General features: G+C 42.2%; 2 protein-coding genes across 2 annotated transcripts in view; one reads left to right on the forward strand and one right to left on the reverse strand.

Annotated features, from left to right (window-relative positions):
- NMRK1 (nicotinamide riboside kinase 1) overlaps positions 1-16634 on the reverse strand; it is a 31299-nt gene extending 14665 nt beyond the window's left edge. The window contains exons 1-3 of the mRNA XM_036741030.1: positions 16548-16634; positions 7568-7623; positions 65-155 (exon numbers count right to left, since the gene is read on the reverse strand). Coding sequence (XP_036596925.1) covers positions 65-155; positions 7568-7596 — 120 coding nt within the window. The 5' untranslated portion in view covers positions 7597-7623; positions 16548-16634. The remainder of the gene's footprint in view (positions 1-64; positions 156-7567; positions 7624-16547) is intronic.
- A 217-nt stretch (positions 16635-16851) lies between these two features.
- The window catches only part of OSTF1 (osteoclast stimulating factor 1), a 67268-nt gene continuing 65688 nt past the window's right edge, over positions 16852-18431 (forward strand). Inside the window, exon 1 of the mRNA XM_036741029.1 lies at positions 16852-17318. Within this exon, the coding sequence (XP_036596924.1) occupies positions 17285-17318 (34 nt within the window). The 5' untranslated portion in view covers positions 16852-17284. The remainder of the gene's footprint in view (positions 17319-18431) is intronic.

Raw genomic sequence — 18431 nt, forward strand, 5'->3', positions numbered from 1 at the left:
CCAAGAATTTAATAAATACTTGCCTTACGATTCTCCCCTCCCCTCAATGAAGTTTCTGAGATACCTTAAAATAATCATCCTGTGAGATGACGCTGCAATTTGGAAGCTGTTTTTGGAGTTTTTTGGCCAGGGTTGTCTTCCCACCATTTGTCACACTGAACCAAAGAAATAAAATTAAAAAAAAAAAATAAGGAAAGTTCATCCACTGCAACAACAGGAGACATTTTTGTAGCATGTTATCTATATTACTTCACAATAAGCCTCGGAGGTCAGTGTTACAGGTATTACCCTTATCCTACAAATGAGGAAACCGAGGCTGAAAGTAGTTAAATGACTTGCTCATGTTCACACGTCTATCAGGTGTCTGAAGGAGGATTTGACCTTAAGTCATCCTGACTTTAAGTCTGGCATGCTCGCCTTTACACCATGACAGCCTTTAAAATCTGTCTCTGTCTCTCTCACACACACATACACACACACAGGCAGGCAAACAACAACAACAAACAAATTTATTCGACACAATGGCCACTACCTGAGAACATGCAATAAGGGGTCCTTGGAGCCTGATGCTATTTCAATAAAAATAAATAGGCGTATTAGAAGAAGTAAATGACCATCTATGGTGAAAATGGCAAAGAAGTTAAATATGGGTTAAGTATTAAGCAATAGGTTTTCTATTTATCTCGGCATAAATGACCCACTATTGTTATTATTTTCCTACTTCATTTTCAAAGGGGACCAATGACATCACAGGGTGATATTTTGACTCGTGTGTGAACTGGATTTCAGTGAGGCAGAGCTGCACGAAGTCATCGGCCTCACTCTCTCTTCCAGAGTCATCAAAGTTCAGTGGCAAGACAAAAATCAAGACTGGCAACGGCCCAGGATGTAGTGGATGATCTTGGCATCTTCAGTGTCTGACCAAGCACTAAGTGCTCCACAGCACCTGCTTCAGCTGCCTTCCTGGCTGTTGGAACAAATTATTCTCATCTGCCCAATTTGGGTAGACATCCCCCTAGCTCACCAGTGGGCTTGAAGCCTGTCAGTCACCCTCAACTTGGTTTAGCCTGTCTGCCAAGATGATTTTACTGCGGTGTAGCTACTTGGAGCCACAGGTGAGAGGTGGGGGACAGATGGACACCAAAGGTAGATGAGCAGCCAAGAAAAGGGCTCAGCAAGCCCTCCCACCAGAGGTGTTAGTCCTCCCTAAACACCTCATATACCCTTTCAGTATCTCCCTCTCCCACATCACTTTATTATTTACTTTTAAATTTTTTATTTATTTCTAACTTAAATACAAAAAGACCAAAAAAAAATAAAAAGAACATTTACACATACACAGCACAACATAGAGAGAGGATTCAAGGGGCAGCTAGGTGAGTAGAGCACCAGCCCTGGAGTCAGGAGGACCTGAGTTCAATTCCTGTCTCAGACACCTGAAACACTCACTAGCTGTGTGACCTTGGGTAAGTCACTTAACCCAATTCCCTGCTTTCCCCCCTCAAAAAATAAAAAGAGAGAATTCAATATAAAATCATGAATTTCTATTTCAGACAGTTTGCTTAGAAAAAAAACAAACAAACCAAGAACTATGTAATAAATACTATATATTGCTTTCAAAGCTTCCTGGCTTTTCTGTGCTTTCTTCTAAATTTTTTTCTTTCCTTCTCTGCCATGTACTTTTTTTCCCTCCCTCCCTCCCCACCTGGCCCTAGAGAAGGTGACAATTAAACACAAATTTCATATACATACATACAGGTATGTACATACACACACACATACACACGCATGTGTGTGTGTTTGCATATGTAAAACCATGCATCCTCATATCACTTTAAGAAAATTCTTAGGACTCACTGTCTTCTTTTTATTTTAATAAGGCACAAAGGGTTTAACAAATGTTGATTAATGACCTGATTAATGAAGAAGATACTATTTTCTTTGGACTGGTGTAAATAGCCATCCTGAAGACCTTTGTAACAGACCCCTCTAACCCTAAATTCACATCCTTTTTTCTTTTGCTAAAAATGTACCTTTTCCTATCTATGTACCCTAACCTTATCTTACCCAAAATTTCTTTTGTAAGCCTGCCTAAAGACCTAATACCTAACTGATCTTATCCAAATTCTGGGTTATGTAGCTCAGGAGGAGAGGCAATCTCTAAGTCATCTGTGGAATTGTGAGACACACATGTCCCTCACCTACTGATGGAGTGTGTCACACTTTTGTGTGGATAAATAAACCGCAGTGTTACTTGTGTGTCTGTAACCTGTGCTGCTTTATTCATGCAGTGGCTACCAAAGACCTAGAAAATTCATGCAACACATTGTATGTGGCATCTGACAGTGTTGACCTGTAAGTTAACATTAATGTAGCCTCTAAGGGACCTAGCTCATAATACCCCTAGCGTGGCCCTACTTAAATCCAAGGCAGCTAGGTGACACGATGGATAGAGTGCCGGGCCTGGAGTCAGGAAGACCTGAGTTCAAAGCCAACCTCAGACACTTACTGGTTGTGTGACCTTGGGCAAGATCCTCCGCTGTTAAGGAGGGGCTACTACCACTGTGCTTGAAACCAGTGCCCCACCCCCTTCATAAGAACCATTGTGGAGAGGGACAATGGAATGAAGACGGCTCTACCTCCTCAGTCTGCATCTTAGAATCTTTGTCTTCCTTCAAGGCTCAGCCCAAGAATCGCTTTTAGCAGGAAGCTTTTTCTGAGTCCCCCAGATCTAGTGCCTTCCTCAATAGGCTTACCTTCTATTCACTCTATATGTACCTGGTACATATTTACATGTTGCCTCTCCATTAGAAAGTGAGTTCCTTGAGGCCAGGGGCTGTTTTTTGCTTTTCTTTGTATCCCTAGCACTTGGCACAGTACCTGGGACATAATATGGGCTTTTAAAAAATACTTTTTGACTCGGCTGATTGCTGCCAAGCACAAGGGGCCTCTTATGAAATATAACCTTCCCGACTGTCATTATCTCTGAGCTTGTGCTCCCATCACCTGAATAATTGATCAGCCAGCATTTTCCCTGTCCTCTGGCTAGCAAACAGTTCCCCAATTCCTAATTTCAGACTTGATCTCTGCCAAGGTGAAAACCCTTTCCCTTGACACCCTTGTCCCTATCTCACTCGGCCCTACTCTATCCCTACTCCTTTGCCTTTCACTTACCCTCTGTGACTTCCACTCCGTCATTAAACTCCTCTACATACTCTATCTCTTCTCACATTCTTCATCTTCTTGTGCTCATGGAAACCAGAGTTTCTTATGTTGATACCTCATCCCTGGGCACCCTCTTCAGTCTTGGCTGCCCCTCTCACTTCCCCTAGAACACTGGGCCACAAAAGGAGGTATTGGAATACTCCTTGCAGACCAACGTATCCTTTCTCTGCCACCATCACTCAACAATCTTTCCTTCTTTGAAGTTTCTTCCATCTGTCTCTACCACTCTTTTCATCTCCTACTTGTTATGAAACACTAGTCCCCGGGTCATTCTAGCTTCTTTCTCCAGGATTCAGTCTTCCCCTTCACCTCAACTCCTGATCTCATACTTTAGAATATAAATACTCAATTTGACATCATCTTGAATGCTCTAGTCTCCCAATTTATCAACTTCTTCAACTCCCATGATCTCCATCTCCACTCTTCCCTAGCTCTCAACTAGAGAGGTCACATATCAGACCTTACCAAACCTCAAAACTATGCCACTTCTATGACCTTGAATTCCAAAGTTTTCTGTGTTCATAGCCTATTGTCCTTCAATTTTTTTTTTCTGTCTTACTCCTAAACCAAGTATTTATCTTCTCTTTGAGTTCCAGTTGTTCTTTCCCAATCCATCATTCCTGCTTTTAAGTTCCTTTCTTCTTCTATTTCCGTTGTTCACACACTGAAAATTTTAAATTTTTTTTTGAGGGGAGAGGGCAGGGCAAATGGGGTTAAGTGACTTGCCCAAGGTCACACAGCTAGTAAGAGTGTCAAGTGTCTGAGGCCAAATTTGAACTCAGGTCCTCCTGACTCCAGGGCCAGTGCTCTACTCACTGAACCATCTAGCTGCCCCATACACTCCGAAAATTTTTAACCATGGATCACTCCCTGACCTGAACTGCTATATACTGTTGGGAGAAATCATACAACTGTATGAATTGTTTCCATATAGATTCATATTATCCAATCTCAACTGGGCTCTCCTGGCTGCCCTATGATGTTTTTATTCTTCCCTGATTAATTCTCTATCACATTTTCTATAGCAGCTCTTCAATATTTTCTCTTCTCCCCTATAACCCTAACACAGTTCTTGAACTCTGTCTCTCAGCTGATGGCCTTGCCTCCTACTTTGCTGAATAAACTAGTCATCCCCATGAACTCCTCATTTCTCTTTCTAGCCTTCAGAACTCATTTTCACCTGTTTTCTCCTCCTCTGCTCCTGTCTGAGGAAGAGATAGCCCTTCTTCTCACCAAAATTTACCTATCAGTGCCCTTGGATCCCATACCTTCCCCTCTCTTCCAGGAACTTCTCTTCATCAGTCATCCCAAGATTCTCTTTCTCTCTCTTGCTCTCTCCTTGTCTCTCTGTCTCTGTCTCTCTCTCATTTTCCTAATCTACTGACTTCTTTCCAGGTACTTACAAAGAAACTCAGATCTCCTCCATTCTTAAAAGGAAACAGACTTCACTTGAACCTGCAACTCTCGCTATCATTCTTTATCTATTTCATTTTTATTGACAAACTTTTTGAGAAAGTTTATCTATATTCTATATTTCTATACTATACTTCTCCATTTCTTCAACTTTCGTAGGCATCTTTTCCTAGCCACTCATTTGACCACCAACTGAGTTCAGGACCCCATTGCCACAATCAATCAATAAGTATTTACTGAGCCCCATTATGTGCCTGGCATTTGTGATGGCAAGCAGGGTGGGACGTTTTGCCTTTGTTTTTTCTTTAGGAGTGCTTCTCAGCACTAAAGCAGTCAAGTACTTTTGATGGGTCTTGCCTTTTAAATGTAATGGCAAGCAAAGTGGACCTTTTGTTGTCTTTTTTGTTCTGGAGTGCTTCTTAGCACTAAGGCAATCAAGTGCCTTTGATGAGTCTTGCCTTTGTTTCAAGGAAGTCTTTGACTGAATCAAGAGTCTTTAATGACCTGCTTAAGAAACAAGAAAGCTCCAGGCCCCACACCCTTTTGCTAAGTAGGTACTAAGCCCCAGCACCCTGAGAAGTACCTATATGCTCTGAGGTTGGCAGTTTGTTTTGAGGGTTTCACTCACTGGAAGAGTGGTCATGTGGTTTGGCCAGGCGAGATTCTCGGTAGCCATTAAGAGCCCCACCCCCCGCCTTTGGAAACCCACATGTTGGTGCATCTCTCTCTGGTAACTATGTATTGTGATTTGGTCAGAGAGATAGAAGCCTGTCTGCTGGTTTCTGTTATTCTCTCTGCTCGTTATTCCTGTTTGTAATTTCTGTTTGTTTTCTCCGGAAGTTCAGGGTGCCGACTTTTTCCTCTGAACTAAGAGAATGATATATGTATATTTAATTAAAGTAAGACTGTTAACCCCTTAAAGTTGCTTTCCTTAGAAAAGTGGATCAAAGAACCTGTGCTAGCAGCCTTCCCGTGTGCTGGTGCTGTTGGTCTTACCCTCCCACAGCAGCTGTTAGTCCCACTGGTGTTACAGCACCATGCTAAGTGCTGGAGACATAAAAAGAGGCAAAAGGCAGAACCTGCCCTCAAGGAGCTTATAATCTGATGCTCACCTAGACTGTTAAAATAGCCATATTACTATCCTCCCTTCCGCCAGCCTCCCCCTACTCCAATTCATCCTTCACAAAACAGATGACATTGGATATAATCCAAAATGTATGGGTCTGACCATGTAAGTGCCCTCCTTAAAACCTTTCAGTGGTTTCCTATTTCCTCTAAGGTAAAATGCAAACTCTTTGACCACAGCATTTAAAGCTCTCCATAGTCTGGGTCCAACCAATATTCTGGCCTTATTTTGTAATTCTCTTTGTGTACCTTTTATTCTGTCCAAACTTGGCTCAATTTCCCCCAAATACAACATTTCATCTCCTGTCTTTGTGCTTTCTTATGGGCTAGAACACATTTGTTCCCTAGCTCTGTCTCATGAAAAACTTATTTTCCCTCAAGGTCCAACTCAGATGCCAATTCCTATGTTCCCTATGCAAAACCCTTTCTTATTTCCCTGGTTCCTAGTGCTCTTACCCTCAAGTAACCTTGTATAGCATGTAGATGCATATAGAATAGTATGTAAGCTCAACGAGGGCAATGAAAATGATTCCTTTTTGTCTCTGTGTCTCCAGCACACAGCATAGTGCCTTTCACACAGGAGCTACTTAACAAAGATTTGTTGAATTCTGTGGATGAACTGAATGGAAGAGGGGGCATTTAAGCTATGATTCAAAGGAAGATTAATATTTTGACAGTTAATTGATGAGCGTGGGCACTCATAATAAAGAGGATGACAGGAACACAGGTGAAGAGTCATGAAAAGGTAAGAATGCAACATAGAGTACCCACATATAAATGGATAGTGGGGAAAAACAAAGTAGAAAGCTAAGATTAGGGCCAGATCATGGAAGGCCTGAATGTTAGACTGAGAAGTAGAAAATGGGAGTCACTGGACGTTTTGGATAAGAAGAGTAATATAATCAGGATAATATATTTGAAAGATTAATCTGCAGTTACCTCGGCTGGTAATTGGAAGGGGTAAGGACTAGAATCATGGAAACCAGGTAAAAGACTATTATGATAGTCCAGTTTGGAGGTAATAAAGTGTCTGAGATAGAAAGGTGAGAGTGGAATAGAAGGGACAGGTACGAGAGACATTGCAATGGTAGGATAGTCCAGGCTTGACCATTAATTGGATGTGTAGAACAAAAGAAGAGCTCAAGATGTTTCAGAGATTAAACCCACTGTAATAATATAAACAAAAACCTCTCTTACAGAAACATCACGGTTGTTCATCCTTTCATTTAGCAAGTGAGTAACATAAAATGTGAATACATATTGGGGAAATAGGAAAAGGGTGATGGTGGAAAAAGAAATACAATCTTTGTTCATATAACCCAGAGCTGTTCCAAGTATCTGATCTGCACATCTGTCTCCTATGTATGAGGGCATACCTATGGAGGAAGTGAGATTGTTTCCAGAGTCACTGGATATCTAAAACTGGACATTATACAGAGGGAGAGACACACTCTCCCCACTAAGTCCCCAAGGTGGTTCCTAAAGCTGGGGAGAAGGATGTAAGAAATCACCATGAACTGAGAGAATGTTTGTTATTCAGTATATCAGCACAGACTACTGTACCAGGTATAACAATGTTCTGAGCCTATCGGTTGTTTAGTATATTGTATGGCCAGACTTTTCCACAGTATCATGTGTTTCCCTTGCCCTACAGCTTCTAGAAGCTCCACAATTTTGTGTGTTCTACTCAGGCCCACCCTCCCTGGACTGTGCCCCAGTCCTTTAAAATGACCCCTCCACACAACCTGTGAAAGCTATTCTCTCAGCAAGTTGTTCAGAGGAAAGCAATCTGATCGCTACTTACCCACTAATTCCAACGACAAATGCTTTCATAACGTGCTTTCAAATTACTTCTACTTTCTAAAATTAAAAAAAAAATACATCATTAAAGGAGATTTTTTTAGAAATAAAATAATCACAAGATAAAATGAGCTAACTCAGGAGAAATATCATATCTCTGTTACTCACGTAAGGATTTTCAAACTTACTGACTATTCATAGATGATATTTAACAATAGGTTGTCTTCTCTCTGATATGCTCCAATGCTGTGTGCTATTAACTAGTGTTGGGCTAAGGTGGCTCAAATTAACCAATTCACTAATTCATTTCTGTAATTCATTAATTAATTTTTAAAAATTCACATGATGTATCCAGGGCTCCAAACAAATGATTAAAAAAATTATTCATGCCAGTTTCTCCTCTTATCAGAGATAGTTGAGGGTTGCTGTAATTTACCATAAACATATTTTCATTTTTTGAGTCTGGGTCTCCTAATCTGGAGAATGGAAGCTCGGTGGCTAATCATAGGCTGGACCCAATACTGATCAGTAGGGAAGCTTTTGCTGGCTCTGTTTTCTATCTGGGCCAGTTTGCCTTTCCTTGGGCAACCCCAGTTCCCAGAGCTTAACATATTAATGTGGAACTTTTTGTAGACACGTGATTGGCTTAGTCCTCTACTGCTCAGACCTCCCAAGATCAAATGATCCATCAGCTTCAGGCTCATTGGTAGCATGGGATTACAGGTTTGTGCCATCATGCTCATCGGGAGTTCAGTTTTTTCAGTAAACCAAGTCATATCTAACCTGGCCAATTTATTCAACCAAGTGACTACTGTACCAGATGGAACAATGTTCTGAGCCTATACCTTCTTTCTCTATAGCCCGGTTTCTCCTCTTATGTGGCTGTTGCCGTCATTCAGTCAGCAAGCATATAGTAAATGCTTACGTACATAAGCCAGGCATAGTGCTAAGAGCTGAGTAGACAAAGTACAACAAATACATGGTTCCCACCTTAAATTGGCTCATATTCTAATGGGAGAGAAAACATGCAAACAACTTTGGATGCACAAGATATATATAGAATAGATCTCGGGGCAGCTAGGTGGTGCAGTGAGTAGAGCACTGGCCCTGGAGTCAGGAGGACCTGAGTTCAAATCCGACCTCAGACACTTGACATACTTACTGTGTGACCTTGGGCGAGTCACTTAACCCCAATTGTCCTGCCTTACTCCCTCTTGTACACACATACACACACACACACACACACACACAATAGATCTAGCAGGGGAAGGCACTAGCAGGGGAAGGGAAGGATAAGGGTGGGAAAGACCTTATGTGGAAGGTAGGATTTGAGTTTCATCTTAAAGGAAGCCAGGAATTGGAGGTGGGCATAGAGATAGAGAATTCCAGGCATAGAGGACACAGAGAGTAGTAAGTATAAGGGGATGGGAAAGGAAGGAAGGGGAGAGATTGTGAAGGGTTTTAAGTGACAAATGATTTATACTTGATCCTGGAATATTACTAAGAGAGTTCTACTAAGAGAGTCCTATCTGTGCTCTAGAAAAATCACTTTTGTAGCTGAGTAGAGGATGAATAGGAGTGGGGAAGGCTGGAGGCAGAGAGACCAAGCAGAAGGCTAATACAAATACCCCAGGCACACAGTAAGAACCTGCATTAGCCTGTTGTTACCTGTGTGAATGGAGAGAGGGGGACATATATGAGAGATGCTATCACAGTAGAAGTGACAAGACTTGGTGTAAAGGCAATCAGTGAATGGGAAGACCTTCCCTGCCCATTTGAGTGGGCTTTGGAGGCAGGGCTCTCAGGGTCCTGGGGGGAGTGGCTAAGACTGGAGCCAATAGTAGGCGCCTGACTTCCAGACCACATGATGACATGAAGCCTGTGGTAGGAGGAGCTTACTGAATAGCTGGAGCAGGTGAGGGCAGTTAAGAGCTGAAGGAGAGAGGAAGCAGTCAGCTAGAACACAGCTTGGAGATTGCAGCAGGGCAGCGACGGCAGCAGGTGCTACAAAAAAAGCAGGACTGACCCTCGTGGAGACTGGAGAGTGCTGAGCAGGGGCTTGAGGCCAGTGGGTGGTCTTCTTGCTGGAGGGCCTTGGCATTGGAGAGGAAGCACCAGTATGGCTTGGCTTGCTGCCATAATCTTTTTCCGTGGCCTCCTGGTCACTATTGTGAGACGGGCATACTGGTTTTGGAAAGTTCTTGTCAGGATATCCAATTGGGGACACTGGTCCATGGGTCTGTTACTTTTGAGTTTCAATAAATGCTTTAACTCCTCTGTCTTCTACTTAGAGAATTCCTTATATCTTGAGATTCTGGACCATTCAGGCATATTCATGGTTATCTTTGAAGTCAGGAATTCTGCCTTAATGATATACTTGGCAACAGATCAGATATATAGAGTGAGTGGGAAAGAGAAGCCAAGGACGGCAGAGGCAGTGAGCCAGAGGGAAATTCAGAAGGGTTTTGAGGGAAAGATTATAATGAGTTGTGTTTTAGATATGTTGTGCTGTCCCATTTTATGTACTCCAAACCATGAGCTCCATCTCCAGACTTTGTGTCTTTCTACAAGCTGTGCCCCACACCTGGAATATGTTCCTCCCTCAGCTCTATCTCTCCAAATCTTTAGCTTTGTATATGCGTTAATTTAGGGGCCACCTCCAATGGAAAGCCTTTTCTAATACCCCTAGGTGGAAGTGCCTTTTCACTTTTCAAGATATTTTGTTTTTACTCATCTGGGTTGTATTCCTTCCGGACAGGGGATACTTTGTTTTATTGTTGTATCCTTGGTAACTAGCACGGTGCTTTGCACTGAAGGAGGTATTTAATATTGACATTCAATATTAATAATTGAACTGGAGTCAATTAGCTGGTAATTGCAAGAGTGTATACATATAAAAAATTTTTTATTATTTGTAATTCACTCGTGTATTCTGCGTATTTGTAAAGTACTGGCCAAACCCATACCTCAGGGATACACAGTATGCTCTGATTTGAGGGGAGCAGGGATGGTCCTTTGCTACCAAAATATCTCTCTTATCTGTATACCACTGTCTGTATTCACACCATTACAGACTTATTTCTTTAGGCTAAACATTACCATCTTTCTAGAGTTGCTTTTTTTAAAGTTCAGATTTCCTTTATGTTGAGTCCATTCACATTTTAGTGACATAATTCACTTTCCAGAGGCTTTGATGGAAGGGGCAGTTGTGAGAGCACTGGACAGGGAGAAGCCCCCAAAGAATACAAAAAGGAGAGGGGATCAGGAAAGGGGCTAAAGACAAACTTCACTTACATCACAACTTGTGCCTAAGGCTTCTTAGACTGTCAGTCTGGAAACAGTTTCAATTAGAGATATGAAATCAAATAGAACACTAAGAAGTTAGTTTTTCTTTTGTATTTCAAAACATTCAGAAATCTTTATGCCATCCTTTCTTAAGTTATGAGTCTTAAATCCTATTTTAATTTGTTTGATTTCAGGGATTCCTCAAAGAGCTGTTCTATGATATGTGCCTATTATACATAATTATGTGTTTATGAATTTATTCATGTATATACAAGAACAAATAAGCATATGTATCCATGGAAATACTCACACAAGACCCTAAAGTGAATTAAATTTAGTTTTGAGAATTTTTTTAAACACTCCTTGAAGATAGCCAGAGACACACTGTGATGTCAAAAAACACCCCCGGAGGGAAATAAACCATTCATGGTCTTTGTGGGAAGCAGAGACTTGATCTGGGTAATTCGTGTATCATTAGGTTCTTAAATACTTTTGATGAAAATGGAGTTCTAATTAGGAATATCCCCAAATACTCCTCTAAGGCACTGCTTAGTGTTAAGAACCACGTAGAAATCAGGAAAGAGGAGAGATCCTTTTGATAGAGCAAGAGTGAAACAGATATGTATTTACATGCATTAAATAATATTTAGGTAGAAAGAACAAAAACAAAAGTTAAATGAGCTATTCTTTTACAAAGTCCTGATGGCATCTAACTGTCCCAAATGAGTTCAAAGTTAGCTAGCTGTACTAAATTTATAGCACCTGTGGGTGTTGAAACACCTTGTATACTGCTGAGAAATGGAAAAACTGATGGCAAACTTGGAGGAGTCACAGAGAACAGAATCTAGTAACTGCCAATATATTTTTGTACTGATTTTTATTATTTGTATTTTTCTTGTATATTTGGTATATGTATAATACTGGCCAAACCCATACCTCACAAGCAGACAATGTGCTCTGATCTGAGGGAGCAGGGATGGTTTTTTGCTGTCCAAGTATCTCCCTTATCTGTATATCACTGTCTATAATCACCCCATTATAGACTGGTATTACAATATTGGAAAAAGGCAAATGTCCCACTTTTAAGAAAGGGGAAAATCAAACAGTCAATGAATATTAATTAGGCAGCTACTATGCACCAGGCACCTTGCTAAGCAGTGGAAATACAAAGAAGGGTGAAAAACAGTCCCAGCTCTCAAGGACCTCACAGTCTAATGAATGAGACAACAAGCAAAGAATTAACTACAAACTATAGGCAGGATACTACAAGCTAATGACCTTAATGATGAGCCCCAGCAAAATTTTAGAAAAAAAAAATTAAATGTATAATTTGTGAACATAAGAGGCAGCTGTTATATAGTGGAAAGACCCTTGGATTTGGAGTGAAAGGACCAGGGTTTGAATTTTGGCGTTGTCATCATTTCCTAGCTGTGTGATCTTGGTTAATTAATTTAAAAGTTAATTAATAATAATATACAATAATTAATAGGTTAACTAATTAAAGTTAATTTCTGAATATTGTATATATGCACGAGCTCAAGAGCACATGCATAAGCTCAGGAGCATGTGCATGCGCGTACACACACACACACACACACACACACACAGAAAATAGGTAACCTTAGGCACTAGCAGTTGTGACCAGCAAAGACATCCTGAACCAGGTGATGCTTGAACTGGGTCCTAAAGTAAATTAGGGATTCCAAGAGGTGGAGGTGGGGATGCAGAACCTTCTGGGAACAGAGGACAGCCATTGACAAGAAATGAAATGAGAGATGTACTGTTGTCTATAAAATGCAGCAAGAAATTCAGTATGGCTATTGTGTGAAGAGGAGTCATGTGTAATAATGCAGGATTCAGCCAGGTTATGAAGGCTTTTAAATCCTTTTTGAGGATTTAGCTTCATACACTATTAGGATAAGGAAGTGGTGATGACTTCAAGGCGGCATGGGTTCACTCTCTTTCTAAGCTTCTTCTACTCTTCTCCCCTTCACAGACTTTATATCCAGCTGTTGTTGTTGGGTTGTTTTTCAGTTGTGTCTGACTCTGCTTGACCCCATTTGGGGTTTTCTTGGCAGAGATACTGGAGAGGTTTGCCATTTCCTTCTCCAGATCATTTTCCAGATAAGGAAACTGAGGTAAACAGGGTTAAGTGACTTGCCCAGGGTCACACAGCTAGGAAGTGTTGAGGCTAGATTTGAACTCAGGAAGATCAATCTTCCTCACTCCATGCCCAGCATTCTATCCACTGTGCCACCTAGCTGTTGTTACATTATTAAGGTACATTGACCTAATCACTGTTCCTGTCACTTGACACTCCATCTCCCAACAGTGCTTCTGCACCTGTTGCTCCCACGTCTGGAATGCTCTCTTTCCTCACCTCTACCTCTTGGTTTTCCTGGCTTCCTTCAATACCTGGATCAAACACCATCTTATGCCTGAGGCCTCTTCCAGTGTTCCCAGCTGCTAGTGCCTTCTACTCTGAGCTTACCTTCTTTCAACTTGGGATTTAAGTAGTTATTTTTACATGGAGACCATTGCCTTCTTGAGGGCAGGGGCAGTTTTTATATTTCTTTGTATCCCTAGTGCTTAGTACAATGCCAGGCACATAGTAAGCACTAAATAAGTGTTTGTTGACTGTCAAAATAACCTTATTTCATTTCTTTTTAACAAAGTTATAAGACTTGCTTCAATATTTTGATAGATCAGTGATCTCTCTTTTTGCTGTGGGTGCTCCCTTCATTCAAATAGATCCCAATCCATCTACAACTCCTCATCCTGGATGACTCTTGTCCATCTCCTCCCATGAATTCTCCATGGGAAGACATACTGAAGGCCTTCCTCTTGATCTCCTGATGCTGCACAGATACCAACGGTGCATGAGCTGTAGTTAGTTATTGCTCTCATCATGTCTGCCTTTTGTTTCAGTCACACATATCTCTGATGGCAGCAATGGAGGTATTTTGCAATCTATTTACACTCTCCATTGCCTTTTCAGTGACCTTCGATTTGAATTCTTCAGAGACTGTATGTGGTATTCTATGACTTGCAGTCACATTGTACAATAAAGTATTAGCTCACACCTATGAGAAATTACAAATGCAAGAGGGGATGAGGGAAAAATAGGTAACTAATGAAGTGCTGGTGGGATACTGAACTGATCCAACCATTCTGGACAACAATTTGGAACAATGTCCAAATGGCTATAAAATTGTCCACATTCTTTGAGCCGGTGATATCACTACTAGGTCTGTATCCCAAAGATGAAAAAAAAGGAAAAGGAACTGTATGTACAAAAATATTTATGGCAGCTCCTTTGTACAAAAATATTTATAGCAGTTTGTTGGTGGTAGCAAAGAATTGGAAATGGAGGGGATGCCCATCAATGGGGGAATGGCTGAACAAGTCACGGCATATGATCGGGATGGAATATAATTATGCTATAAGAAATGATGAGGAGGGTGATTTCAGAAAGACATGGGAAGTACTATACGAACAGATGTAAAATGAAGCGAGACCAAGTGAGAGGTCGTTGTGTGCGCTAACGGCAATGTTGTAATAATGATCAGCTATGAAAGACTCGGTACTCTGACAATGATCAAAGACAGTTCCAAAGATCTTACGATGAAAAAATGCCATCCACCCCCGAGAGAGAGAGCCAATGCACATTGAAGTATAATTTTCTCCCCTTATTTTTCTTGCTTTTTAAAATTTTCATCATTTCACATGTACAATTGATAGGCTATTACTTGCCCTCTCAGTGGATACGGAAGGATGTGGGACGGGATAGGAGGAAGGGAGAAAATTTGGAACTCAGAATTTAAAAAGAAAAGAATGTTAAAAATAAATAAAAAGTTGGAATGTTAAAAAAAAAGGAAGGAGAGATAAGGGATGATGATGGGGATGGATGGATCTAGTGACAGTTTTTTGGTGATGGGGTAATATGAGTGTGTTTGTAAGCAGGCAGTAATCAGGGAGGGAATGAAGATAAATGAGACAGTCAGTCTGCTAGAGGGAGCAATCTGCTATAGAAAGAAGGTGGGATGGAATGGGATCACTTGCACACCTGGAATCAGCCTTGCACAGGGGAAGGGACATGTATTCATATGAGACAGGAGTGAAGGAGGAGATAGTGGCACAAAACATCTGGATGATATGGGATGAAGAAGAGAAAAAAAAAACAAGCTTTCAGCAAATAATTTAAAAAAAAATTTTCAGTGAAAGATAAAGGTTCTCTCAGCTGAAAGAGTAGGGGATGACGGAACCTTGGGAGGTTTGAAAAGGTTTAGAAAATAAGTTGTGGTGGGTATCTCTTACTCTATATATTTCTCACATCACCTAGCACAACACCTTGCAAACAACACTGAAAAAATACCTTTTCATACTTCATCCTTTAGCATATCCAAGACAGCTCAACCTCTCAGCAGTCATTCCAGGGTTTTATTACTGTAAGAGTCAATTTGTTTCTTCCCTATGTCTAATAACAATCTTTGTCTTTTTTATTTAAGTTAGTTTCCATTTGTTTTGTCTTCCAAAGACATGGAAAATACCTGCTCAGCATTTCTATGTTAAATAAAACACTATACTTCAACCAAAGCTACATCTTAGCTTTCCCTTCTCTAGACTAAAACAATACCAATTGCTTTAAACTGTACTTTTAAGACCTATTTGCCATCTTAATTACCCTTGTTATTCTTCGGTCCTGCTTAAGTTTCTCCACATCCCATTTAAAGTGTATTTATAAAAAAATGTAATAAGGATGTTATAAACTCAGCATATAGCAAAAACAAGATTTTGGTAGGCATTTTTCACAACAGCAGGCCACTGCTCACTCATACTCAATTTGTGGTAAAATTTAACCTCAGCCCTCTACCTGCTACAGGTCTCCTCCCCCAGTTCAATTGAAGATTATGTTCATGAACATTTTGTAAAGATAGGGAAGAAAGCATACGAGTTAGTAGTCACTGATATTCAACCTTTTTGGAGGTAACGGAAAGGACACTGACTCTGGAGTCAGAGGACTTGGGGGGAAATTTCACCTCCTATGCTTACTACTTAAGTGACCTGGGGCAAGTCAGCTTTTTCATATGCAAAATCAAAAGGCTGGACTAAATGGCTATATGGTATCTTTCAGCTCCCCCCCCCCCCCAAGAGGTACACACACGCACACATACACACACACACACACACACACACACACACACACACACACACACACGGTCTTATATAACAGGGCTAGGTAATTATTTACTTATTTTGCAGAGAGGGGTGGTAGTGACAGAAGTGGGGAACCGTGATTTCATTTCTTTGGGAAGTAACCACACTGTGTGGAAATTCTCTCCACCAATGAAGACGGGCTACTCGTTGGTAATTTGCATTTAAGAGAGTTGCTTGGTCACTAACAGGTTAAGTGACTTGCCCACGAAGTGTCAAAGACAGTACTCGAATCCAGGTCTTCCAGTCTCCTCTATTCCCCACGCCAGGAGGCGCTCTCCCAGTGGGATGTTCACAGTGACAACATTCGCTTCGAAAAGTGCGCCATTATCAAACCCTCGCGAACAAGGTCCTTCAAGCCACCCCTTCCCACGGCACTGCTAAATGGGTGCAGCGCGATTGCCAAGGGTCTTGCAAATTGAGCACCCGGGAGAAGACCCCGAGGGGGCGCCGCAGTGGCAGCGCTGCACTGATCCGGTACTCACCTGGTTGCCGGGGCGTTCCGCTGGGCACGAGGAGCTTTCAGTGCAAACCGTCAGTCCGTGTGATCAGCTCAGACCCTCGCAATCAGGACGAGGAAAGCCTGGGGGCTCCGGCACCTTTCGGAGGCGACCACGGTGCACAGGCCCCAGGCAGCCCAAAGTCCAGCCCCGTCGGGTTATCCTCCGCTCCTGCTCCGGCCTGGGGGCGGGGCCTCAGCGGGAGGCGAGGCGCGCGCCCGCACCCTGGCCCCAGATCGGGTTCCGCGCTCTGGAGCTGCGCGCGAGGCGCCGCCCGTGCCCGCGCCCGCGCTCGCCCGCGTGCTCTCTCCCGGGGCCTTTCCATCCCGCCTGGGCTCGGCTTGGGGCTCGGCTTGGGGCTGGGCTGCCGCTGCCTCTGCGGCCGTCGCCGCTTCCGCATCTCTGCTGTGTGCATTTGCGGCTGCAGCAGCTGGAGGGCTCGGGGCCCGTGGACCAATTAGCTTTTGCTGATGTAGCGTTCACTTCCTCATTGACCGAGCTCTCCCTTACCGTGCCTTCGGGACTCTGAGAACAACTTAGAGGAAACCACCCTTCAAGTCTTTTTCTCTTTCGAGGAGGGGTGGGCTCGGCCAATCTCGGACGGACGGAAGAAGAAGGTGGCCGAGGAACCAGACTAAAACTTTTGCAGCGCACCGGGACCGCAGTACTTTGTCTACTCCCTCTCCGGGCTTTCGTTCGGATTAGCAGCCGCAGCAGGAGAGATGTCGAAGCCGCCACCTAAGCCAGTCAAGCCAGGTAAGGGAGGGGCTCGACCCTGGTCCCCCTTCTTGTCCTCCCCCGCCGAGCCACCTCTACTTCCTTGCGCTGCCGCTGGGCTAGGGGACTTGCTTGGCCCGAGCCCTCTTCTCTCTTAAGATCGATCCATTTTGGATGGTAGTCAGTCGATGACTTATAAGTTCAAGAAATGATAGGATTTTTTTTTTTTGATGACACCAGAGTTTTGAGATTGGGTGTGGGTGCACACACTAGCAACTTTGCAGCGTTCTTGGAGGGGTGTCTGGTAAGATAAAGTCAATCGATTGATTATAGCTTTAAAAAAAATTCACCAAACGACTTTTAAAGATACTTCCTTTTTTTTTTTTTTTTTTGGGTCGTGTCATTGTCAAGAGTCATGAAGGACCTAAAAGTGGGAAGTGCATGGTGGGTGGGGTGAGGTGAGGTAAGTATAGAGTCCTTTCGGGACTTCTCCGGAAGGAAGAACAGATACACTCAATTGATCCTAGGTTCATTTTTGGAAAGCTTTTAGCAAACTCCAGCGGCCTAATGCTTTTAAGACCGGAAGAATTCCGGCAGCGTTGGCCATTACCGCTCGAAGCTGTCACTTTTATATATACGCAATAAAGGCATCGGGGTGAATATGGGGGGAAAGAGATTACTTCTGGCCGGTCCGGTTGTAGAGAAGGAGCCTGCTATCCCGAGTGAAGAATTTTTGAAACAAGGGAGAGATGCCTCAACAAGCACCTTGGCAGATAGTCCTTAATTCATTAGCAAACTTTTATCATTGCTACAGAAGGGTTTTGTGTCCTTTTGGAGAGGGGAAGAAAGGGACAGCTGGTTTCTGAATCTAGTGTGTTTCAGTGGGATACCAATGAATGGCGAAGAAAGTAAGTATTCCTAATTTGGGGGATTTTTGGAATTCATCTTACTGAACTTTAATAAAAGTATCACCAAAGTTTAGAATGCATTTTTCTATTGGTATGTTCACGAATTTCAAGAATTTTGATTTTATTCTACACATCTTTCATTATTGTATTTTCTCCCTAAATTTAGTGTTTTCAAACATGGTATAGTTTTCCTCCTTTAAAAAAAATGAGAAGTAAGAATACCGTAAACCCCTTTTATTTGAAA

This window comes from Trichosurus vulpecula, chromosome 1 (genome assembly GCF_011100635.1).
Source record: "Trichosurus vulpecula isolate mTriVul1 chromosome 1, mTriVul1.pri, whole genome shotgun sequence".
NCBI lineage: Eukaryota > Metazoa > Chordata > Mammalia > Diprotodontia > Phalangeridae > Trichosurus > Trichosurus vulpecula.